Source organism: Mesoplodon mirus (genome assembly GCF_964341445.2).
Source record: "Mesoplodon mirus genome assembly, chromosome: 12".
Classification (NCBI taxonomy): Eukaryota; Metazoa; Chordata; class Mammalia; order Artiodactyla; family Ziphiidae; genus Mesoplodon; species Mesoplodon mirus.
In genome coordinates this window covers 68447620-68474881 of record NC_138988.1, presented here as the reverse complement: position 1 = coordinate 68474881, position 27262 = coordinate 68447620, and the positions used below count along the sequence as shown (strand labels likewise).

The window sequence follows — 27262 nt, the reverse complement described above, 5'->3', positions numbered from 1 at the left end:
GGGAGATAAGGGGCCCCAGCTTCCATTGTGTGGCCTCACCTCATAATTCTAAAGGTGCATTCTTTAACGATGCTCAACAGTTCATCTTCCTTACGGTATTACTGCCTGCACCTCCCTCTTGAGCAGCATGGATCAAGCTACAGCTTTGTCCTCATGGAAAGTGAGTTCTAGCCTAGCAGTGCATTGGCAAGGGCACACAGTTTTAAAAGCCAGTGTGTTTTGGGGGTGTGGGTATCCTCTAGGAGTAGCTATTGTTTCTTCTTATGGACATCAGCTGATGCTTTTTCCTTCTCTGTTCATCTAACCATTGTCACACATTTATACAACAGGCCAAAGAATCCTGGGAGATGGATACCAAAGAAAAATTGGAGCAGGCTGCCATTGTCAAAGAGAAGGGAACTGTGTACTTCAAGGTATGTGAGTCTTTGTACAATCCTTTCTATCTCAAAGAATTTATTCAAGTATCAGTTAATTGTGCTGATATTCCCTATTCTGAATTCTATACCCTTCTGGATAAGAATAAGCCTGAATTTTTACAAGTCTGTCATTTTCAGTATAAGAAATGGTGAGACAGAATGAATTATGTGACAAAAAGAATACAAAAGCCTCTTGTACACATTCTACTCTAGATTGTAAGCCTCTGCAAAGTCAGACCAGGTCCAGCTTGCCCACCCACCATGTATCACTCAAGACCTAAAGCATCTTGATTGGTACATAGTGGTCACTCAACAAGTGTTTGTGGGACGAAACAAAGAATGAATGGAATAATTGTTAGTAGAATTCAAAGGGCTAAGTTTCATATCATTTTCCTTTCCACTGTCTTGGGGAAGTCACTTAGGTACATGATAAAAGGAAAGATCATGCACAGATTTCAAAAGGAACTGGCAGGAGGAGAGTATAAATTTCTTCTAATGTCCAAGATGATCCCTGCCACACTTGCTTTTGTGAGAAAAAAGCAGAAATTCCTGAACGATAGTTGTCATTTATTGATTCTTGAAAACACTTTCTTGTAATCTAGGAATGTGTTGTTTCCTCACTTAGATTTTAGACCCCCAGATACAATAAAAAAAAGAAACAGGGGCTTCCTTGGTGGCACAGTGGTTAAGAGTCTGCCTGCCAATGCAGGGGACACGGGTTCGTGCCCCAGTCCGGGAAGATCCCACATGCCGCGGAGCGGCTGGGGCCGTGATCCATGGCTGCTGAGCCTGCACGTCCGGAGCCTGCGCTCCGCAACGGGAGAAGCTACAACAGTGAGAGGCCCGCGTACTGCAAAAAAAAAAAAAAGAAAAAAAGAAACAGCGCTTTGTCCAATTCTAATCAGAACGTACTATCCATTGCTTCCCCATTGCCAAATATTATACCTTCTCCACATCAAGCAGAAAGGGCTTAGCGCAGAAGAGAATGAGAGAAAGAATGGGATTTGTCAAGGTTTCTTTTTTTTCCTTGCTGCTGTGATCCAGGAGGAAAAAAAAAAACAATTAGATGATGTTTTCAGCAGTCTATAAAGCAGTGATACATCAGTGTACTTCAACAAGTCTTCATGGAGAACCTGCTGTAAGACATGTCCTTGAGTTGACAGCCTTGTCCGGAGGGAGGGGAGGCAATATTAACCCACATGAAACAACTAGAGAATTATGTAAGACTGTATAACCAACATAGAATTACACAGCCAGAGGGCAACAGGTATGATTATTATTTTCTAAACTTTGAGAGGAGCCCCATTATTGAGTCATGAAATCAGTTTAGTGGAAGTGTATTGCCTTATGTAGTAAGGATACACTTCGTTTCACAAAACTTTGTTCAGTTGTGTGTGAGTGCATACTAGGTCATAATTTAAAACATTTCTTACTGTGGGTGTAGCTAATATATAATTATTTATATTTATTTATAACTATTACATATATTAAAATAATGTATGGATCACCAGAAAGCATTAGGATATGGCAGAATGACCTCTGAACTGGGGAAACTGGGCTTTATGGCTCCAAATGATTTAAAGTCATTTATGGTCCAAAGAGATTATTTTTTCATGTGAAAAGTGAGGGAGTTAAATTAGAAGATTCCCAGGTTTCCTTCCAGCCCTAAAATTCGGTGCGTTTCTGAAGTCTCAAGAACAATTCTGATTTTTTTAAATTCTAATTGAGGTATTGGATACCTCTGTAACTATTCAGGTAGATTCCAGATGAGTTATCTGTAGACCCAAATACCTAATACACTAGAACAAAAAGAAAATTTTCTGTAAAATTACTTAAGACCATAGGTCCTGAACTATGTTTTCCTATCTACTTGGAGTCCATAAAAGTCTTTAAGTGTATTTTTTATATTTCCCAAAACCTCTGAAAAGAATATTAACATTTGGTAGGGGGGTTGCGACTTTTGGCATTTGACTAGAATTAACTCAGTGTAATAAAACAGCTTGGCTATTCAGAAGCTCGAATTGGTTGCTGATGACTCAAATAATGTTGCGAAGCCACGTGTCATATAGCTGTGTCCTGAATATATACAGAGAGATGGCCAGAATTTACAATCAGCAACAGAAAGCAGTGCTAAATTGTCTGTACAGTTACTAAACTTTGTTGCTTCTTAGCATCATAACTGCAACAGTGATTTGTGTATTTCATAATATTATGAACCCTCTTAAAATTACAGATCTTTGGATAAAATCTGGATCAGCAGTCACACATATGGAACATATTATTTTTAACATGCAATTTGATAGACAAAATCTTTCAAAACATTAGTTTATTGGGGGAAAATTAATGAAAGGTTCAAAACCACTGACCTAAGACCTTTCCCCCAGAATGTCTCTGAACATTTTGTACTACTCAGAACTTCCCTGGAGGCACCTTCAATAATTTTAGGTAAAAGATCCCAGCAGTGATCCTAGTTTTACCTGTAAGACTTCAGAAATGGTTGGTAGGTGGGTTCCTATACACATTCCCTTTTCAAATGTCAGGGCAGGTTTCAATCTGCCGTGCTACCTTCCCGGCCCTCGAGTTTCCAGGGTGTTTGACTTGGCGCCCTGTGCACAGCGCAGAGCCCGGGTGTGCGGGCCAGAGCAGAGATGGGGTACATTGCATGCCACCCACACATTGGAGCTCCATTTTCATTGACCTGTCGGTTTGGTTTACACGTAAGTGGGTAAGTCTCTCCCCGTAGTAGGGTAGAATTGTAATAAGCCTTTAAATGGGAGTGATTTTGGCGTTTAGAGTGTAAACTCCTATCAACCTCTGAACGCAAAAGAGAAGAAAGGTAGGAGAGGACTTTCTTCATTTGGCTCTGAAAATAATTATTAAGCACGTTTAACAACGTGACGTTATGCCAGGCATTGTGCAAGTCAGTTAAACAGACATGATTTTTGCCCTCATAGTTGACAGCATTCTGCGGGACAAGAGCATTAACTATCACACGTGTTTCTCTTTTCTGACTTGGAGGCAGAGTGGTAAGGCTGAGGACACTTTCTAACCAAGAGGTTCTTGCGCCCCCTTGTGCTCCTTGGGGAAAAAAGCATTTCTAAAGCAAGCTAGTTAAGGATCGTCCTTCAACCATGGAACCCTTTGCAGACAAACCAGGCTTTGCTATGTTTTGACCACCATTACTGAACCAGGAAACCAGTGCTATGATTTAGAAACAAGTCATCTATGACTCTAGGATTTTAGGTTAAAAAAACTAAAAACCTGCCCCTCTTTCTTGTTCCTTCACTCTTTTAGAGCAGGATTTCTCAACCTCAGCACAATCGACATTTGGGGCTGTATAAGTTCTGTTTGGCAGGAGGCTGTTCTGTGCATTTAGCAGCATCCCTGGCCCCTACCCACTAGATGCCAGTAGTACACACATATTCTCCAGTTGTGACAACAAAAAACATCTCTAAACATTGCCAGATGTCCCCTGGGGGCAAAATCACCCTAGTTGAGAACTCCTGTTTTAGTACATCAGAAGCAGAAATAACACAGAGGTCTTTGTTCATTAGAAGTTGAGATATAAGTAAAATTATATATACTATATAAGAAAAGGCTATCAAAAAATTAAAATGCTCTGTAAAGGTAAGGAACATTTATATATTACGAAGTCTAATACTTCGGGTTTTTTTTTAGAAACCATAGCCTTTACCATTCTGATAGTCAGAACCTACTGAAGTGATAGGATCTGGATCTTTGTCCTCCCTGACTCTTCTTTTCTTTCTCTATGACAATATATTAAATAGTCAGAAAGGTAATTGGAGCACTAAAGATGGAGGAGGAGAGAGAGGAAGAAGAAACTTGGCGTAACAGCGAAGATGCCTGTCCTTACCTAATCTAAATGAAGTGACACCTCTTATTTTCACCTACGCCTCCATTTTGCTCCCAGTGATTGAAAAACTTTTGATTCCATAGTTATATTCCTTTGACCTTAATGTTTACTTAGCACACCTTCATTAAGGGCCTCCTTATGTTAAACCCTGGATATTCCAAAAGGGATAGGACATGCTTCCTGTCCCAAAGAGCTCACAATCCAGTAAGAGAAAAGACAATGACAGAAAATGCCCAACCCTGAAACTGGTGAGGACTTTAATCTTGAGTAGTGGGCCTAAGGCTAAGACAAACTATAAGTACAGACAACGCCTGACTTAACGGTGGTGCGAAAGCTATACACATTCAGTAGAAACCACACTTTGAATTTGGGGTTTGACTTTTCCTGGGCTGGCGATGTAATCAGTGGCAGTGAGCACAGCTCCCGGCCCTGCAATAACGGAGGCAAATAACCGATACAACCATTCTGTTTTTCACTTTCAGGACAGTATTCAGTAAATTACATGAGATATTCAACACTTTATTATAAAACAGGCTTTTTGTTAGATGATTTTGCCCAACTGTAGGCTAATGCCAGTGTTCTGATCACACTTAAGGTAGGCCAGGCTAAGTTATACTGTTTAGTAGGTGAGGGGTAGTAAATGCATTTCAGCTCACCCGGGGTGTGTTAGGAGGTAACCCCATTGTAAGTTGAGGAAGATCTGTACTTTCAGACCCAGGCCCTCTCCTTGGAACTGGTCTACCCCATCCTTATCACCAAAAATCGACATCGGGGCTTCCTTTCTACAGATGGAGCTCATTTTTATGCCAACCACCTGAATTCCTTTATAACGGGAACATTCTTGTAGACTTGCTCTGTGATTTTTCTCTTAGTCATTGGGTGACATTTGGAGTGCATGGGGAGACATAACTCTACACGGATGTGTATGTCCTGCTTTGACTATGGTAAATCCTAGTGACATGATCTTAACACTGTTCATTGGTCAGACATTGAATTTAATGTCCTAAGGGGTCTGGCTGCAATTCTTCCATCTGGTGGGATGTGTCATGTTTTCGAGCTTATGGTCACCTCCTGCAGAGGAGACTCCTCACCTGTACCCCCATCTTATTTGTGTACTTACCAGCTATCACTCCTCTCATTCATCCTAAAATGGCAGCAAACACATTGTTTCAGCCCATTATTTCTTGTATAGACCAGATATAATTCATGTGAGTTAATTACACAATTTTTATTCACAATTTTTAGAATTCTAATCGGGTAAGAGAGCAAAAATATGGTTAAGAGAAAGAGCTTTCTCATGTAGTTAGGTGACTGACACCTTTGTGATTTATGTTTTATAGTTATTTATGTTGGATGGCTGCTCTTCAACTATGTATATTCCCATTGTCTATAGATCAGAGGTTAGCAGACCACAGCCTGTTTTTGTAGGTAAGGGTCTACTGGGATGCAGCCATGCCCCTTTATTTATATATTGTCTGTAGCTGCTTTTGTACTACCAAGGACAGAGTTGCAACAGAGACTGTTTTGTCTGCAAAGCCTAAAATATTATCTGCCCCTTTACAGGAAACGTTTGCCAACCCCTGGTTTAAATAAGATTTGCTGGGTTTGGGACTAGCACTTGTCAAAATATAGTGTGTGCTGTGCAGTGCTGATCGTCAGGAGGAGAAAAGGGAAAAGTAACTTCCCTTCAAGTAAACTAGTGACATAGTCTACAGCTACTCACCAGCCCTTTGAAAGTTTGGTAAATTTTAGCACCAAAGAATGTAACCCAAAAGCCTTGATGCCCACCTGCTGAAAGAACTGCCCCCTCTGAAAAGGGTGAGATGGCAAATGCTGGACAAGAGCATTACGGTGCCCGGCCCTGCACCAGCTCAGAGGTCACTGGAACTTGAGAAGGAAGGGGGAAAGCTGCCTGGAGAGCCACCTCCTGAGAACAGAAGGAAATGATCAGATACCTTGGTTGGTACGAGGTGGTTGTCTCCTTTTGCAGATTTGCTTTTCTCAGGGAGGGCTGAGCTTACACTTCCTTTGTACCTGCTCCAGAGCCTGTACAGCAAGTAATTACTGGCTTTTCTCTGTTAGGGAGGCAAGTACATGCAGGCGGTGATTCAGTATGGGAAGATAGTGTCCTGGTTAGAGATGGAATATGGCTTATCAGAAAAGGAATCGAAAGCTTCTGAATCATTTCTACTCGCTGCCTTCCTGAACCTGGCCATGTGCTACCTGAAGCTTAGAGAATACACCAAAGCCGTGGAATGCTGTGACAAGGTAAAATGTCTTCGTGTGGAATGAATGTTAGATAGTCCGGATCTTTTTTCTCCATCCTCGTACTCAGTCGTCTTCTGCTTCCTCTCAGCCAAGCTTTGGATTTTTCATTTTGCTTTGTTTTGTTTGGGATTATTTGTTTCTCAGTAAGAATTGGGAAATTCAGAAAGTTTTTTTTTTTTTTTTACTACAGTCATACTTTCCTAATGCCTAGACTATTTATAATAATACATGATGAGTAAAAGTTTTGATAAAATTAAGCAATTTTTATCCATGACCTTAAGTCGATGGTATTTGGTACCAGATTACACAATTTAATAAGAACATTTAACTGAAGCCTTTTAGGATTTTAAGAACAGACTGTGGCTGCTCATGCAGGGATATATACAAGTCACTTTTTATTATAATCATATTTATTCACTGACTAGGAATATACATAAATAATTTGCAAGACCCACAAAGCATCAGCATCCCTTATTACATCTCTATCGTTAACATGTTAAGTAGCACCTAAGTACTAAAAGACCAGTAACAGTATCATGTGTACGATTCTGTTCTTTTCTACACTAGCTGATGCTATTGTGTTAGGTATTTGGTCTTAGAGTGAACAGTGTATATTATACTGTGGGTAAAAGCTAGTAACTGGATATATCTTAAAGATAGACAAAGGAAAGAGGAATAACACGCAACTATTTCATACCTTCTTTGTAAGATTATTTTTGAGATTTAAGATTTTGAGTTTTGTGGATGTGTTCCCTATCATGTTATACTAAATTTTTGCCTGAGAAAATAATGTTATTATTAATTACATTTTTAAACTTTGTGCTTCTTTACTATAGTAGTATAAAGTCATTCAAAATTCAGACATTACAGAAACATACAAGAAACTGAGTCCATTCATAAAATTTCCATTGACCCTCTCCCAAGACCACAATCATTCATTTCCCACACATCTTCCTTTTGTTTTTCCATACATAGTAACATGTATATTTTTTAATGAGAATGTATAGATGTATAAAACAAGGACATCTTTCTGCATCTTATCAGTTCATCATATAACTCTTCTTCATTCTTTTTAAAGTCTATATAGTATCAATTGTATGCATCTATCATAATTTATTTAACCAAACCGTTTTGGTAGATTTCCAGGTTTTTGATATTATAAATTATGTAGTGTTTCTCTGCATATGTGTGGAATTATTTCTCTAGGATAAAATTCCTAGGAGTGGAAATACTGGTTCAAAAGATGTTATTTTAATATATTTAAATTTTAATACTTCATATATTATTGAATATTATCAGTGGTTTCTTTTCTCAGTAGTATTGGCAACAAAAAATTCTTTTCATTTTTATTTCTTGGTTACCAATGAAGTTGCACATCTTTTCATGACTTGTTAGCCATTTGTGTTTCTTCTTTGAATTGCTTGTTCACATCTTGCCACCAGATTATTTGTTTTCTATTGATTGAGGTAGCCTCACATTATCACTGTTAACCCTTTGTCTGACAGTAGGTACCTTGTTCTCACTTATTTGTCTTTGATGATGGTATCTTTTTCTGAAAAGAAAGTTTTAATATTTCATAGTAAAATCTGTCTTTTTAGAAAAGTCTTCCCCATCCTACAATAATTTAAAAAACCCTGTTCAGTACTTAAAACACCTATTCCAACTAGGTTTACTTTAAAAAAAAAAATAACCCTATTATATTTTATGGGGGGTTTTTTGCATCTAGTTGGTCTAGAATTTATTTGTGTGTTTATGATACGAGGTAAGAATCTAACTTATTTTCTACATGGATAGTCACTGTCTTGGCCCCATTTATTGCAAAGTTAATCCTTTCCCTACATGATTTACATTACCATCTTTGTGATTATTAAATCTTTTTGTATACATACACATGAATCTGTTTCTGAATGCCTTGTTCTCTTCCACTGACCTGTTTGTCCGTGGAGTACTTACCACTGTTTTAATAGTTTCAATAGTTTAACAGTATATATTTTTCTCTGGTGGGTCAAGTCCCCTCATTATTTTTGTTTTTCCAAAATTTTCTCTGCCATTCTTAGTCATTTACTTCTTCCACTGGACTTTATATGAACTTTTCAAAAGTCCTCCTCCCAAGTCCCCTTGGAACCTTTATAGAAATTGCATTAAATATAGAAATTAATTTGGATATTTTGATCAGTAGTATATAATTACCTTGAGTCTGATCTTTTCAATATGCCTTTTCCAGTTCCCTTGGCCAGAGACCTTTCTCTCCAAATTCCCACAAGGTATATGCATCCTTTCTAAAACATAGACCATCTGTCCCTAGGCCCTTGGACTGGACAGTGCCAATGAGAAGGGCTTGTACAGGAGGGGTGAAGCCCAGCTGCTCATGAATGAGTTTGAGTCAGCCAAGGGCGACTTTGAGAAAGTGCTGGAAGTAAACCCCCAGAATAAGGCTGCGAGACTGCAGATCTCCATGTGCCAGAAAAAGGCTAAGGAGCACAATGAGCGGGACCGCAGGATATATGCCAACATGTTCAAGAAGTTTGCAGAGCAGGATGCAAAGGTATGTGCAGAACCCACTTGCCTTCAGGTAGATCATGAACTGACTGACCTTGCTCCCTTGACTTTTGTTCTAAGAAGGTTCAGCATAGGACACAAGCACAGGAAGACAACCTAAGAGGCACAAGAATAGGGAAAATGATTTCAGGTCTGATTGAGGCTGGTTTGGATCCAGAAATAGAGTAGAGCTGTTCCATTATTCTGTTCCCCAAAGGCACATAGTTGTGAGGCCCTGGCATGTCCATGCAAGAGAAGAGGGAAATTCATTCCCTAGAAATGTACTAAGGCTTTAATTATTTTTTTTAAAAAAACCAAGCAACACCTGCTTGTTGAGACTTCGATTTTCCTGGGAAATGGGCTCTGATGGGGAAGTCACGCCCTTTACTTTGAGGCTCGGGAGCCAACCTAGCGAATGGGATAGGAGCAGTCAGCCTCCCCTGCAGCAAAGTTGTATTCTGGTCCTGCGCTGACCGTCCGCTCAAACCCCCTTGTCATGTGGACTTGACTGTTAAACAGCTGTCCCTGTGGCAAGCCGGTCACTTGAACGAAAGAAAAGTGAAAGCCCTCACTCTAACTATGGCAGCAGAGCCGTGACTTACACACCTGCACGATCTAAATAAAGTCACGGTAATGCCCTCTTGTGTTCGACCTGACAGTCTGGAGGAGCCAGGAAGTAATTGGACATTTCATTTCTTTTTCCCTCTAATCCTCTTGATTTACTTCTTCCTCAGGAAGAGGCCAGTAAAGCAATGGGCAAGAAGACTTTAGAAGGGGTCACCAATGAAAAAGAAACAGCAAGTCAGTCGATGGAAGAGGAGAAAGCCGAAGGCCATGTATGACACCACGCCAAGGAGGGAAGAGTCCTAAGGAACTCGGCCCCTCCTCCACGGGCTTTCACCCAACTCAGGACTAAACAGTGTTTAATGTAAAGTTTGTTATAGTCTATGTGATTCTGGAAGCAAATGGCAAAACCAGTAGCTTCCCAAAAAACCACCACCCTGCTGCTGCCCAGAGCTCTCATCGAGGGGGTGGCAATGGGACCACTCCAGGTGGAACAAAGCAGCGACTGTTGGTGTGGAGAGATTGAGCCAACAGCTTAAGTCCAGCTCATTTCAGTTTATGTCAACTTGCAATATCCAGTTCAGGGTCTCTTGAGATCATCCTAACAATTGGGGGCTGGCTGTTAGGTTTTCCATTTGACTGAACTTTAATAGCACTGCAGAAACCTAGAAATAAATGCTTAAAGAGTTTCTTCTTTCCTACAGTTGGGCAGGGGAGAGTTGGGGGAGGTTTTGTTTTTCAAATGACTGAAGTGCTGTGAATGCATGCTGTTGCATTTTTAACCAACAGAACCCAAAGGAGAGGGGCCGGGTTCCCCCTCAGATCCCCAGCAGCATCACCGACCTGGAAGCCAGAATCTCAGAGGCCTCTCGCTTGCTGACTTGGCTGCCTCCCAGACCCCCTCCTTAGTAAAGCAGCCTCCTTGTGAGAGCAGGCTTCTGCCCCGCCAGCCTGTCCCCCCAGAGGAGGAACCCTGTCGTTCCTGAAATACTCTTCAACGCTAATGAGCAGAGGGAGTTTCTGGATTACCTTTCCCTGTTTTGGATGAAGCTCTGAGATGCTGAAATGTGAATAGAACTATCAGAATTGTGCTTTTTCTTCCCTCCTCTATCCTTTTAGGAAAGAATGTTGAATCCAGTACTGCCTGCTCGCATTGCTACCATTCAGTTTCTTATTTCCATTCTAACCCTTGCTATCAAGAATTTCAGGCTTGTTCTTAACAATATCTGGAGTGAGTGAGTTTATTTACATATCATCTGTCTAGGATCCATGCAGCCTTTTTGTTGTCTTTTTTAAATTGCTGTCTCATAAACACATGTATACTGATTTATGGAAGTTTATTTACTCTCCTCTATCATGTTAAAAATTTTTTTTGACTTTTTACTACTAAGTAGCTTAATTTTTAAAAAAAATCTGTGGGGTTGAAAAAATAAGTCATCGCTCTTCTACATTAAGCATTTTCCTTTCAGGTTTGACATACAGTAGCTTTCTTTTCCTGCGCTGATAGCTGCTTTGTTCTGGTGTGAGTTGTGAAAAAGAGTTGAAAACAGCTTCCCATGCAGGTACATCTAGCCTAAAATCTCCAGTACTTGGGCATTGAATTAGGGCAAGTCTTAACTATGTACATGTAGTTGAATTTTAGTCCTTACGGGTAAGCGAGATTAAGCATGGCTTTCTGGTCCCACAGCCTAAGAAATAAGAAACACTCATGGGAATGCATTTGGCAACCCAAGAAAACATTTGCTTCAACCTGGAACATCTCACTTTTTTAAATCCTAAAGAACACTGGCAATTGTATTTTAGATTAATTTTTATTTTTATAGTGGTTTTAACAAAACACTTTTATTGTTAGGTTAGGTCCCATGTTAAAACCTAAAAATAAAGTCATTTCCTTTTATATCAGTTTTTGTCTCCATGGAACAAATAGAATTGTTTCTCCTTTAATGATAACTAAAATCCTTTTAATTTCTCATTTACACATTAGTCTTTTTATGAGTTATTTCTTTTTTTAAAGAAATCTCACCTAGGGAATATAAAAGCAAAAGTTGATTTTGCTTATCCGCTTAACTGTTTAGTATTTGTAGCTCTGTTGACTAGAGCACGACTCCAGTGAGGCTAAGGTTAAAATCAGATCCTAAAAAGTCCAGTTAGATTTTTGCAGGTAACAAGCAAAAAACTGTTTCAAAAATTAGATTATCTATCTATCTATCTTAGCCCACTGTCTCGTCTGTTATGGGTCATGTGAACAGGCAAGGGGAGAGGGGAAGGCTGGGCAGGTGGTTCGGGGCAAATGATTATGAGGCGCCCATCACCACTCAAGAGAAAGAAACTTCACATATTCTTGTATCAAATTCAATAATTTTAAACTATTTGTCTAGAAGTCAGCAGATGTCTTTGAACCATCTCTTAGACTGCATTTGGAGTGGTGAGGCAGCCTACGGTGAATTAAAAACAAATTGGTTTTTTAAATAAAGTATTCAGATGCACTTTTTTGGTGTTCCTTAAATAAATTAAGAAAAACAAATGTGATTTCCCATTATTCTTGGTTTTGCTCAAATAGTCTTCAAGAAAGGTGGTTTTGGTTGAAAAACTGTGGTGGGGGACAAGTTGTAGAAATGAGACCTCAGAAACTTGGCAAGAGACAATATTCTCCTGCCCCCTGCTCTAATGCACAACTTGAGATCAACATTGGGCTAAAGGCATCGGAATTATGCATCTTTGTAAAAACAAGAAGATTTTGTTTTTTCATTAACCAGTGGATATTCTGCCATTTTAACTGAGTGTAAGGTAGGTTCAATTGGGGAAATGAAAAGTTTAATTGTGCCCTTTACTAAATATGTAAAATATAAGTAAGCATATGTCAGGCAATGTTCTGTGTTAAGCATGTATTTCCTCTTAGGTAGCTTGGTAATTCTGATTCACAGTGCAAAAGACAGGGGCTGCGGGGCTGGGGGCACTACGACCCCAATAGCACCACCAAGGCCTACAGACAGGTTAACACAGGCTCCAGCCACCTTTTATTCCCTTGGAATTCCTTGCTTCATCTTTGGATCTGAATTATACTCTTCCCCCTTTGCTGCTAAATTATGTGGGAATAGAATGATTCCCTTTATTTGCACGTTTTTTCTAAACAAATAATGATTAGCTAGGGATCTTGAAGATAAGCAGAGTTTCCTAACTATAAATTTGTGATTCAGGTACTTCAAGGCAGCCTGCACCTGCTCCAAAGCATGAGGACTATCAGTGAAGAGTTCTCTCCATAGTTATTTGGCCTTTAAGGCATCACTTCGACTCCTCTTTTAGCATGGTGCATCAGAATGTATTCCAAGGGACTGTCACCAACATTAGTGACAAAGAGCATTAATTTGAGCTGATTCATCAAAATCTAAAAACAATTCCCCAAACTAGCTGTATATTTCCATCAACTGGCTACTTACGTGTTTGAATAGCAATGACTGACAAAAGTGTACATAAAAGGAACTCTCAGTGCTTCCTTTCAGATTTTTCTCTCCTACTTGTCTGACATTTCTTTGGGAGATAGGGAATTATACAGACAAGGCACAATAATTTTGACCCTGCTATTTATATAATTCATCTCAACATACATAATCTACATGTGCGACCTTAATGATACATTGCAAGAAGGGACATCACTGAATGTAGCTCCCAAGAAGACCTCTGACAGCACCTGTTGGAGCTAACTTCTACCTACAGATGGGATGACTGGAGCATAGTCCATATAGCAGGGATTCCCTGAGGACCCTGGAGAATCAAGGATATGAGGAGGACCCAGAAGGGTGAAGTGGCCAGCCCACGGTCATCCAGGTCACCTGATGCCCTTCTATAATTTCAAAATAGGTCTTTTTCTAGTCTAAAGCATGATTCTTTTGGCATATGGCATAAGATGTTGATAGCTCCTTAAAATCCCCAAGCATTTGGTGGAACTGAAATGGCAACAGAGCCATAGGCCTCATAGTCTACTTTGGAGTAAATGCAGGGAATTTACCAGTATGTAAAGGGAAGGGATGTTTTGCTTTTTAAAGCATGCTCTGGGTTGAGTTAAGGAATTTCAGTGTTTAGAGGAAAGAAAAACCAGATATTAGATCCTCACCACCCACCACCTTGGAATCTGGTTGGAGAAAGAAAAGGCAAAATGTTTTCCTCTGCAGCCTGCTCATTTTCAGCAAACACTTCAGTACCCATGTTTGGAGGGACCAGACCTTTTTAACATAATCAAGGGCAAGTAGTGAAATCTTCAGTAATCTGCCGGGCATTGACAAGGGTAGGGTAGGTACCAGTTGCTAAGATCAGTGCATAGAAAAAGCTGTCCTGCAGGCACAGGCTTAAACTGGTCATTACTATTTGAATTCTATGTGCCAGACACTTAAACTTCCTCTTTACACTGAATTTCCAGATATAAGAAGAATGTGGCTGCTACACTGTTTCTACCTTTGGAATCTCACAAAAGATCGTGTGGTCCTTACCAACCTAAAACTATGCAAGGAAGGAATTCTGGGAGATGTATTTCAAACCTGGCTTAGTTGACACATTATAAATACCCCCAAGTGTCTAAGCCTCTCTTGAGACATTAAATATATCCCTGGCCTGGGTCTACTTTGGATAATATGCTTTCATAAAATAACTTTAAAGCCAAATCATAATGCCTACAGCAAGAAATTATTTCCTTAAAAGCTTCTGACTGAGGAGATAAGGTGGGCAGAACAAGTAGCTAATGACTAGTACTGGGGTAGGCAATGGCTAATTCTAGTTACTCTAACTGATTTCATGTCTGCTTACAACCACATTTCCACACTGAGAACTTCTGATCTTTTCAGTTTAAAAACGTGAACCCACATATATACCCTTGCCTTTTACAGATACCAAAGTCTTCCTAAAGGTGACACCAGCGGAAACATAATAAACTCATATGACCCCCTACTGAGGGATCAAGGAACTCATGCATTCCTTTACTCATCACCATCTCAGCATTTAGTACACTGTGCCCAAACTAGTACCTAGTAGATGCTCAATAAATTGGCTTCCTCTCTTTCTCATAAGGCAGCCTCACATCTCTATTTCAGTGGCCCTTCATTCCTGTTACTTGTCTTGAGATGTGGAAGCCAGAACCACATGGTTTTTCTAGCAATGCCAGCAACCTAATTTTGGTCCTTGATGTATTGGGAACCAGCAACAGCTTGACTTGGGGCAGGGGACGTAACTGCAAAATGGATCTGTAGTCTTCAGGCCACACTGATCTTAAATCTATTTCCACTATTAACTCAGAGTTCATCAGCCCAACAGATCATATGTGAAGTGGAGCAGGATTCTGGGGAGATGGAAGAATAGGAAGCACCAGGAATCTGTCTCCCACTTAGACAACAATTACACTGGCAGAATCTGTCTGATGTAACTATTTTGGAATTCTGGAGTCTGTTGAAACCTTGCAACTTCCAGGCATGGAAGGTATATTGTAGACAATTTTAGTCAATTTCAGCTAGTACGATAGCAGCTACCCATCCACCACCACCAGCCACATGGCAGGCAGCTCTGCAAGTTTTCTGGCACAGCTTGTGGGAGCTAGGGTGGGCAAAAAGGACTCTGTCCCCTGAATATTAAGCATCTGTCCTCTGAGTAGGATTGCTGCTTGATTACTGAAGTGCAAAGAGGCAGGAAGCCACTGTCTCATCTCCCCCGCTCCCCCATCATTTTAAGCCCCTCCATCTCTGGCTCAAGTGACTTCCAGGGGAATTTAAAGGACCAGTGAGTGGCCTTTTGCCCTCCCCCCCCCTTCACTTTTTGCATTTTCCTCTTTCAGGAGCCAGACATTAAAGACTAGGACATTCAAAAACAACTGCCTATATGGGGAAAATTAGAAAGTGACAATATATGTCCAGGGAAAGGCTCAGAAAAGACCCGAGATGTTAACTTTACACCTCAGACCAATATTCAGCACAGAGACAGCCTACAACAATCAAAAAACAAAAATAACAAAACGAATTTTAAAAACCCAGAAAACACTGGGGATGAGGGAGAATCTGATTTCCAGAGTTAATACCACATTATTAGATTCACATGGCCAGTGTTCAACAAAAATATCACAAGACATACAAAGAAGCGAAACTATGGCCCACTCAAAGGAAAAAATAATTCAACAGAATCTTTCCCTGAAAAAGACCTCATGACAGATATACTACCAAAATTTTTAAACTGTCTTAAAGATACTCAAAGAACTAAAGGTAGATATGAAGAAAGTGAAGTAAACAATGTGTAAACAAAATGGAACTATCAGTAGAGATTTAAAAAACTTAGAGAAACCAAAAAAATTCTGGAGCTGAAAAGCACAATAACTGCAATGAAAAATTCACTAGGCATATTCAAAGGCAGATATGAGCAGGCAAAAGAAAAAACTAATGAACGTTAGGATATGACAGTGAAATTACTGAGACTGAAGGACAAAAAGAAAAAAGATTGAAAAAAGTGGACAGAGCCTAACAGACATGTGGGACACCATCAAGTGAACATCATGAGACTCCAGAACAAGAGAGAGAAAGGGGCAGAGAAAATATTAGAAGACATGATGGCTGAAAAGTTCCTAAGTTTACTGAAACACAAATGTAAACATCCAAAAAGCTCAACAAATTCCAAGTAAGATTAATTCAAAGAGACCCAAATCAAGACACATTATAATCATACTTTCAAAAATACAAAGATGCGGTTTCCCTGGTGGTTCAGTGGTTAAGAATCCGCCTGCCAATGCAGGGGACATGAGCTCAAGCCCTGGTCCAGGAAGATCCCACATGCCGTGGAGCAACTAAGCCTGTGTGCCACAACTACTGAGCCTGCGCTCTAGAGTCCACGTGCCACAGCTACTGAGCCCGCGTGCCACAACTACTGAAGCCCACGCACCTAGAGCTGTGCTCTGCAACAAGAGAAGCCACCACAATGAGAAGCCTGTTCATGGCAACAAAGAGTAGCCCCTGCTCGCCGCAACTAGAGAAAGCCTGCGTACAGCAACGAAGACCCAACGCAGCCAAAAAAAAAAAAAAAAAAGACAAAGATTGGATCTTGAAAGCAGCAAGAGAGAAGCAAGTCATCACATACAAGGGAGTGTCAACAAGATCATCATCAGATAATTTGGAGGCCCACCAGTGCACAGGCTCCAGCCCTGGGTCCCACAGCCAGCCAGGCCAGGACCTGGCCCCACCCACCAGCAGCCTTTGCACAAGGCAGGGCCTGGCAGCCAACTGGGCCAGGGACCAGCCTCACCTACCAGCCCACTCACAGTAGTCAGCTCCACCACAACAGAAGGGCCAATGGAGCACATATAAAGGACACCCCTAGATCATACAGGTTTGCATCCAGAGGGTAGTGTACTACCAGACCCCTGTAAGGACATCTCCTACAAATGGCCACTTCTCCAAGATTGGGAACTGTAACCAACCTACCTAGTACGTACAAATGACCACAGAGAATTAGGCAAAATGAGACAACAAAGGAATATATTTCAAATGAAGAAACAAGACAAAACCCCAGAAGTACAGCTAAGTAAAGTGGAGATAAGCAATCTACCCAATAAAGAGTTCAAAGTAATGGTCATAAAGATGCTCAGTGAACCTAGGAGAAGAAAGGATGAACAGAGTGAGAAGTTCAACAAAGAGTTAGAAAATATAAAGAAGAACCAAAGAGTTGAAGAATACAATAACAAACAAATACACTAGAAGGAATCAAGAGTAGATTGCATGATACAGAGGAATGGATCAGTGAACAGGAAAACAGTAGTGGAAATCTAAGCTGAAAAGAAAAAAGAAGTTTTAAAACATGAGTACAGTTTAGGGACTTCCCTGGTGGTCCTCCTTACAATGCAGGCGATGCAGGTTCGATCCCTGGTCGGGGAACTAAGATCCCACATGCTGCAGGGCAACTAAGCCCACATGCCACAACTATTGAGCTTGCATGCCTCAATGAAAGAGCCTGCGTGCCACAACTACAGAGCCCATGTGCCCTGGAGCCCACGCACCACAACTAGAGAGAGAAAATGCACACACCACAACTAGAGAGAAGCCCACAAGCTGCAACTAGAGGGAAGCCCGAGCACCACAACGAAGAGACCACACGCCTTAACGAAAGACTCCACATGCCTCAACAAAGATCCTGTGTGATGCAACTAAGACCTGATGCAGCCAAAAAATAAGGAAAATAAATAAATAAAATAAATATTTTAAAAATTAGTACAGTTTAAGAGACCTCTGGGACAATATCAAGCATACTAACATTTGCATTACAAGGGTCCCAGAAGGAGAAAAGAGAAAGGGGCAGAAAATTTATTTGAGGCAATAATAGCTGAAAAAAATTCCCTAACTTGGAGACGGAAACAGACATTCAGATTCAGGAAGCAGAGAGAGTCCCAAATGAGATCAACCCAAGAAGTTCATACCAAGATATATTGTAATTAAAATGGCAAAAATTAAAGATAAAGAGAGAATGTTAAAAGAAGCAAGGGAAAAGCAAATAGTTACATACAATGGAACTCCCATAAAACTGTCAGCTGACTTTTCAGCAGAAACTTTGCAGGCCAGAAGGAGTGGCATAATACATTCAAAGTGATGAAAGAAAAAAAACCTACAACAAAGAATACTCTACCCAGCAAGGCTATCATTCAGATTTGAAGGAGAGATAAAGAGTTTTACAGACAAATGAAAGCTAAAAGAGTTCAGCACCACAAATCTGGCTTTACAAGAAATGTTAAAGGGACTTCTCTAAACAGAAAAGAAAAGACCACAACTAGAAAAATGAAAATTATAAGAGGAAAATAAATCTCATTGGTAAAATCAAATGTATAGTAAAGGTAGTAGATCAAACACTTACAAAACTAGTAGGAAACTTAAAAGACAAAAGTAGTAAAATCATTTATACCCACAATAAGTAGTTAAGGGATACACAAAATTAAAAGATGTAAAATATGATGTCAAAAACATTAAGGTGGGGGGGAACAGTAAAAATGCAGGGTTGTTAGAATGTGTTTGACCTATAATAGATATACAAACCCCCCAAAAAAGAGGAGTCTAAGCAGAACACTAAAGACAGTCATCAAATCACAAGGGAAGAGAGCAAAAGAAGAGGAAAGGAACAAAAAGGAACTACAAAAACAACCCAAATACAATTAATAAAATGGAAATAAGTACATGCCTATCAATAATTACTTTATGTAAATGGACTAAATGCTCCAATCAAAAGATATAGAATGGGTGAATAGATTTAAAAAAAAAAAAAAAAGAACCAGGGCTTCCCTGGTGGCACAGTGGTCGAGAGTCCGCCTGCCAATTCAGGGGATGCGGGTTAGTGCCCTGGTCCGGGAGGATCCCACATGCCACGGAGCGGCTGGGCCCGTGAGCCATGGCCACTGAGCCTGCGCATCCGGAGCCTGTGCTCCGCAACGGGAGAGGCCACAACAGTGAATGGCCCGTGTACCAAAAACAAACAAACAAAAAAAAAAAACAAGACCCCTATATATGATGCCTACAAGAGACTTACTTCAGGTCTAAAGACACACACAGACAGAAAGTGAGAGGATGGAAAAAGCTATTCCATGCAAATGGAAATGAAAAGAGAGCTGGAGTAACAATACTTATAACAGATAAGATAGACTTTAAAACAAAGACTATAACAGGAGACAGAGAAGGATATTACATAATGATAAAAAGATCAATCCAACAAGAAGATATAACAATTGTAAATATATATGCACCCAGCATAGGAGCACCTAAATACATAAATATCAACAAGTGTACAGAAAGAAATTGACAGTAACACAAAAATAGTAGAGGACTCTAACACTCCACTTACATTAAAGGACAGATCATCCAGACAGAAAATCAATAGAAAACACTGGCCTTCATATATACAATGGAATATTACTCAGCCATAAAAAGAAATGAAATTGAGTTATTTGCAGTGAGGTGGATGGACCTAGAGTCTGTCATACAGAGTGAAGTAAGTCAGAAAGAGAAAAAGAAATACCGTATGCAAACACATATATGTGGAATCTAAGAAAAAAAATGGTCATGAAGAACCTAGGGGCAAGATGGGAATAAAGACACAAACCTACTAGAGAATGGACTTGAGGACACAGGGAGGGGGAAGGGTAAGCTGGGACAAAGTGAGAGAGTGGCATGGACATATATACACTACCAAATGTAAAATAGACAGCTAGTGGGAAGCAGCCACATAGCACAGGGAGATCAGCTCAGTGCTTTGTGTCCATCTAGAGGGGTGGGATAGGGAGGGTGGGAGGGAGATGCAAGAGGGAGGAGATATGGTGATGTATGTATATGTATAGCTGGTTCACTTTGTTATAAAGCAGAAACTAACACACTGTAAAGCAATTATACTCCAATAAAGATGTTAAAAAAAAACACTGGCCTTAACACATTAGATCAGATGAAATTTACACATATATGTAAAGTATATATATATGTGTGTGTGTGTGTGTGTATATATATATATATATATAAAACATTCCATCCAAAAGCAGCAGAATACACATTCTTTTCAAGTGCACATGGAATACTGTCTAGGATAGATCACATGCTAGGCCAATAAAACAAGTCTCAATACATTTACAAAGACTAGAATCGTATCAAGCATCTTCTCTGACCACAATGCTGAGACTAGAAGTCAACTACAAGAAAAAACTGCAAAAAAACACAAACATGTGGAGGCTAAACAATATGCCACTAAACAACCAATTGGTCATTGGAATAATCAGAGAGAAAATCAAAATATATCTGAAGACAAACATAAGATGGAAACACAATGATCCAAAACCTATGGGATACAGCAAAAGCAGTGCTAAGAGGGAAGTTTATAACAATACAAGCCCAGCTCAGGAAACAAGAAAAATCTTAAATAAACAACCTAACTTTTTTACACCTAAAGGAACTAGAAAAAGAAAAACAAAAAAATCCCAATGTTAGTAGAAGGAAAGTAACCATAAAGATCAGAGCAGAAATGAATGAAATAGAAACAAAAAGAAAGAAAGAAAGGGAAAGAAAGAGAGAAAGAAAGAAAAAAAATCAATGAAACTTAGAGCTGGTTGTTTGAAAAGATAAACTAAATTGATAAGCTTTTAGCCAGACTCATGAAGAAAAAAAGAAAGAAGGCCCAAAGAAATAAAATCAGCAATGAAAAAGAAGTTAAAACTGACACCACAGAAATACAAAGGATCATAAGCAATTACTACTAACAATATACACCAGTTAAGATGGACAACGTAGAAGAAGTGGATAAATTCCTAGAAATGTACAATCTCCCAAGACTGAATAACAAAGAAATACAAAGTATGAACAGATCAATTACCAGTAAAAAACTGTATCAGTAATAAAAAGTTCCCAACGAACAAAAGTCCAGGACCAGACAACTTCAGAGGTCAAGTCTAGCAAACATCTGAAGAAGAATTAATACCTATCTTTCTTTCTTTTATCTATATATTTGTTTTATTTATATATATATATATTTTAACAACTTTATTGGAGTAGGAGTATAATTGCTTTACAATGTTGTGTTAGTTTCTGCTTTATAACAAAATGAATCAGCTATACATATACATACATCACCATATCTCCTCCCTCTTGAATCTCCCTCCCACCCTCCCTATCCTACCCTTCTAGATGGACAAAAAGAACCGAGCTGATCTCCCTGCGTTATGTGGCTGCTTCCCACTAGCTATCTATTTTACATTTGGTAGTGTATATATGTCCATTCCACTCTCTCACTTCAGTCCAGCTTACCCTTCCCCCTCCCCGTGTCCTCAAGTCCATTCTCTATGCCTGCACCTTTATTCTTGTCCTGCCCTAAGTTCTGAAGAACCATTTTTTTTTAGATTCCATATATATGTGTTAGTATACAAATACCTATCTTTCTTAAGCTATTCCAAAAGTGGCAGAGAAAGGAATGCTTCTGAACTCATTCTATGAGGCCAACATTTCCCTGATGCCAAAACCATATAAAACACCAAAAGGAAAGAAAATTACAGGCCAATATCCCTGATGAACATAGATGCAATAATCCTCAATAAAATATTAGCAAACCAGGGCTTCCCTGGTGGCACAGTGGTTAAGAATCCTCCTGCCAATGCATGGAACATGGGTTCGAGCCCTGGTCCAGGAAGATCCCACATGCCGCGGAGCAACTAAGCCCATGTGCCACAACTACTAAGCCTGTGCTCTAGGGCCCGTGTGCCACAACTACTGAGCCCACATGCCACAGCTACTGAAGCCCGTGTGCCTAGAGCCCGTGCTCCACAACAAGGGAAGCCACTGCAATGAGAAGCCCGCACACTGCAACGAACAGTAGCTCCCCCTCACCACAACTAGAGAAAGCCCACATGCAGCAATGAAGATCCAATGCAGCCAAAATAAATAAATAAATAAATAAATAAATAACATTTATAAAAATACATATATATTAGCAAACCAAATTCAACAATTCATTTAAAGTATCATACACCATGATCAAGTGGGATTTATCCCAGGGATGCAAGGATTTTCCAATATCTGCAAATCAATCAGTGTGGTACACCACATCAACAAATTGAAGAATAAAAACCATATGATTGGGCTTCTCTGGTGGCGCAGTGGTTGAGAGTCCGCCTGCCGATGCAGGGGACACGGGTTCGTGTCCCGGTTCGGGAAGATCCCACATGCCGCAGAGCAGCTGGGCCCGTGAGCCATGGCTGCTGAGCCTGCACGTCCGGAGCCGGTGCTCCACAACGGGAGAGGCCACAACAGTGAGAGGCCCACATACCGCAAAAAAAACAAAAAACAAAAACATATGATCGTCTCAATAGATGCAGAAAAAGCTTTTGACAAAATTCAACACTCATTTATGATAAAAACTCTCCAGACCCAGTTACAGGCTGTTGTGTGGGGCAGGTCTCAGTGCCAGAGACCCAAAATATCTGTCTCTGCCTCCAGCCAGAATTGATGCAGGTCCCTGCTTCTGCCACCAGCTTTTATGACCCCAGAGAGAGCCACAGTCGCCCCCGCCCCCTCACCTGTCCAGGAGACTCTCCAAGACCAGCAGGGTCCCTCTCATAAAAAGAAAACAAAGGACAGAAAGCATTGCTGAGGGCTTAAGGTATGGCTGAAATGACACAGTTAAGCTGAAGAATCCCCATGTGGACAGCATTCAATCCAAGGCCATGTGATAAAACTGAAAGAAGTTCAACAACTTGGGGTAAACAAGATTTGGTATCTGGATCCCAACTCAGAGGCAGGCCTGCCCAGCTTGCAGCTTTGCTCTTGAACCGTGTGGATGAAAGGCTCTTGGTGCTTCAGCCAGGAGTCAGTGCTGTGCCTCTGAGGTGGGAGAGCCAACTTCAGGACACTGGTCCACAAGAGAACACCAAGCTCAACATAATATCAAATGGGGAAAATCTCCCAGAGATCTCCATCTCAACACCAGCACCCAGCTTCACTCAATGACCAGCAAGCTACGGTGCTGGACACCCTATGCCAAACAACTAGCAAGACAGGAACACAACACCACCCATTAGCAGAGAGGCTGCCTAAAATCATAATAAGTGCACAGACACCCCAAAACACACCACCAGACATGGACCTGCCCACCAGAAACACAAAATCCAGCCTCATCCACCAGAACACAGGCACTAGTCCCTTCCACCAGGAAGCCTACACAACTCACTGAACCAACCTTAAACACTGGGGACAGACACCAAAAACAACGGGAACTACAAACCTGCAGCCTGCAAAAAGGAGACCCCAAACACAGTAAGATAAGCAAAATGAGAAGACAGAAAAACACACAGCAGGTGAAGCAGCAAGATAAAAACCCACCAGACCTAACAAATGCAGAGGAAATAGGCAGCCTACCTGAAAAAGAATTCAGAATAATGATAGTAAAGATGATCCAAAATCTTGGAAATAGAATAGACAAAATGCAAGAAACATTTAACAAGGACCTAGAAGAACTAAAGATGAATCAAACAATGATGAGCAACACAATAAATGAAATTAAAAATACTCTAGATGGGATCAATAGCAGAATAACTGAGGAGGAAGAAGGGATAAGTGACGTGGAAGATAAAATAGTGGAAATAACTGCTGCAGAGCAGATAAAGAAAAAAGAATGAAAAGAACTGAGGACAGTCTCAGAGACATCTGGGACAACATTAAACGCACCAACATTCGAATTATAGGGGTTCCAGAAGAAGAAGAGAAAAAGAAAGGGACTGAGAAAATATCTGAAGAGATTATAGTTGAAAACTTCCCTAATATGGGAAAGGAAATAGTTAATCAAGTCCAGGAGGCACAGAGAGTCCCATACAGAATAAATCCAAGGAGAAATACGCCAAGACACATATTAATCAAACTGTCAAAAATTAAACACAAAGAAAACATATTAAAAGCAGTAAGGGAAAAACAACAAACAACACACAAGGGAATCCCCATAAGGTTAACAGCTGATATTTCAGCAGAAACTCTGCAAGCCAGAAGGGACTGGCAGGACATAATTAAAGTGATGAAGGAGAAAAACCTGCAACCAAGATTACTCTACCCAGCAAGGACCTCATTCAGATTTGATGGAGAAATTAAAACGTTTACAGACAAGAAAAAGCTGAGAGAGTTCAGCACCACCAAACCAGCTTTACAACAAATGCTAAAGGAACTTCTCTAGGCAAGAAACACAACAGAAGGAAAAGACCTACAATAACGAACCCAAAACAATTAAGAAAATGGGAATAGGAACATACATATCGATAATTACCTTAAATGTAAATGGACTAAATGCTCCCACCAAAAGACACAGATTGGCTGAATGGATACAAAAACAAGACCCATATATATGCTGTCTACAAGAGACCCACTTCAGACCTAGAGACACATACAGACTGAAAGTAAGGGGATGGAAAAAGATATTCCATGCAAATGGAAATCAAAAGAAAGCGGGAGTAGCAATTCTCATATAAGACAAAATAGACTTTAAAATAAAGACTATTAGAAGAGACAAAGAAGGACACTACATAATGATCAAGGGATTAATCCAAGAAGAAGATATAACAGTTGTAAATATTTATGCACCCAACATAGGAGCACCTCAATACATAAGGCAAATACTAACAGCCATAAAAGGGGAAATCGACAGTAACACATTCATAGTAGGGGACTTTAACATCCCACTTTCACCAATGGACAGATCACCCAAAATGAAAATAAATAAGAAAACACAAGCTTTAAATGATACATTAAACAAGATGGACTTAATTGATATTTATAGGACACTGCATCCAAAAACAACAGAATACACATTTTTCTCAAGTGCTCATGGAACATTCTCCAGGATAGATCATATCTTGGGTCACAAATCAAGCCTTGGTAAATTTAAGAAAATTGAAATTGTATCAAGTATCTTTTCCAACCACAACGCTATGAGACTAGATATCAATTACAGGAAAAGACCTGTAAAAATACAAACACATGGAGGCTAAACAGTACACTACTTAATAACGAAGTGATCACTGAAGAAATCAAAGAGGAAATAAAAAAATACCTAGTAACAAATGACAATGGAGACACGATGACCCAAAACCTATGGGATGCAGCAAAAGCAGTTCTAAGAGGGAAGTTTATAGCAATACAATCCCACCTTAAGAAACAGGAAACATCTCGAGTAAACAACCTGACCTTGCACCTAAAGCAATTAGAGAAAGAAGAACAAAAAAACCCCAAAGATAGCAAAAGAAAAGAAATCATAAAAATCAGATCAGAAATAAATGAAAAAGAAATGAAGGAAACGAGAGCAAAGATCAATAAAACTAAAAGCTGGTTCTTTGAGAAGATAAACAAAATTGATAAACCATTAGCCAGACTCATCAAGAAAAAAAGGGAGAAGACTCAAATCAATAGAATTAGAAATGAAAAAGGAGAAGTAACAACTGACACAGCAGAAATACAAAAGATCATGAGAGATTACTACAAGCAACCCTATGCCAATAAAATGGACAACCTGGAAGAAATGGACAAATTCTTAGAAATGCACAACCTGCCAAGACTGAGTCAGGAAGAAATAGAAAATATGAACAGACCAATCACAAGTTCTGAAATTGAAACTGTGATTAAAAATCTTCCAACAAAAAAAGCCCAGGACCAGATGGCTTCACAGGCGAATTCTATCAAACATTTAGAGAAGAGCTAACACTAACACCTATCCTTCTCAAACTCTTCCAAAATATAGCAGAGGGAGGAACACTCCCAAACTCATTCTACGAGGCCACCATCACCTTGAAACCAAAATCAGACAAGGATGTCACAAAGAAAGAAAACTACAGGCCAATATCACTGATGAACATAGATGCAAAAATCCTCAACAAAATACTAGCATACAGAATCCAACAGCACATTAAAAGGATCATACACCATGATCAAGTGGGGTTTATTCCAGGAATGCAAGGATTCTTCAATATACGCAAATCAATCAATGTGATACACCATATTAACAAATTGAAGGAGAAAACCCATATGATCATCTCAATAGATGCAGAGAAAGCTTTTGACAAAATTCAGCACCCATTTATGATAAAAAAAACCCCGCAGAAAGTAGGCATAGAGGGAACTTTCCTCAACATAATAAAGGGCATATATGACAAACCCACAGCCAATATCATCCTCAATAGTGAAAAACTGAAACCATTTCCACTAAGATCAGGAACAAGACAAGGTTGCCCACTCTCACCACTCGTATTCAACATAGTTTTGGAACTTTTAGCCACAGCAATCAGAGAAGAAAAGGAAATAAAAGGAATCCAAATCGGAAAAGAAGAAGTAAAGCTGTCACTGTTTACAGATGACATGATACTATACATAGAGAATCCTAAAGATGCTACCAGAAAACTACTAGAGCTAATCAATGAATTTGGTAAAGTAGCAGGATACAAAATTAATGCACAGAAATCTCTGGCATTTCTGTACACTAATGATGAAAAACCTGAAAGTGAAATTAAGAAAACACTCCCATTCACCACTGCAACAAAATAAAATATCTAGGAATAAACCTACCTAAGGAGACAAAAGACCTGTATGCAGAAAATTATTAGACACTGATGAAAGAAATTAAAGAAGATACAAATAGATGGAGAGATACACCATGCTCCTGGATTGGAAGAATCAACATTGTGAAAATGACTCTACTACCCAAAGCAATCTACAGATTCAATGCAATCCCTATCAAGCTACCACTGGCATTTTTCACAGAACTAGAACAAAAAATTTCACAATTTGTATGGAAACACAAAAGACCCTGAATAGCCAAAGCAATCTTGAGAACGAAAAATGGAGCTGGAGGAATCAGGCTCCCTGACTTCAGACTATACTACAAAGCTACAGTAATCAAGACAGTATGGTACTGGTACAAAAACAGAAAGACAGATCAACAGAACGGGATAGAAAGCCCAGAGATAAACCCATGCACATATGGTCACCTTATCTTTCATAAAGGAGGCAGGAATGTACAGTGGGGAAAGGACAGTCTCTTCAATAAGTGGTGCTGGGAAAACTGGACAGGGACATGTAAATGTATGAAATTAGAT

The 27262-nt window shown here is 39.8% G+C and overlaps 2 protein-coding genes across 21 annotated transcripts in view; one reads left to right on the top strand and one right to left on the bottom strand.

Annotated features, from left to right (window-relative positions):
- The window catches only part of FKBP5 (FKBP prolyl isomerase 5), a 107326-nt gene extending 95180 nt beyond the window's left edge, over nucleotides 1–12146 (top strand). For all 7 annotated transcript variants that reach the window (XM_082637272.1, XM_082637271.1, XM_082637267.1 and 4 more), the window contains 4 exons: nucleotides 330–413; nucleotides 6373–6558; nucleotides 8864–9103; nucleotides 9831–12146. In XM_082637272.1, the coding sequence (XP_082493398.1) occupies nucleotides 330–413; nucleotides 6373–6558; nucleotides 8864–9103; nucleotides 9831–9938 (618 nt within the window). In that variant the 3' untranslated portion in view covers nucleotides 9939–12146. The remainder of the gene's footprint in view (nucleotides 1–329; nucleotides 414–6372; nucleotides 6559–8863; nucleotides 9104–9830) is intronic.
- The window catches only part of LOC309812928 (uncharacterized protein), a 136604-nt gene that overhangs the window by 2387 nt on the left and 106955 nt on the right, over nucleotides 1–27262 (bottom strand). For all 14 annotated transcript variants that reach the window (XM_082637279.1, XM_082637285.1, XM_082637275.1 and 11 more), the window contains one exon: nucleotides 9152–9213. In XM_082637279.1, coding sequence (XP_082493405.1) covers nucleotides 9152–9213 — 62 coding nt within the window. The remainder of the gene's footprint in view (nucleotides 1–9151; nucleotides 9214–27262) is intronic.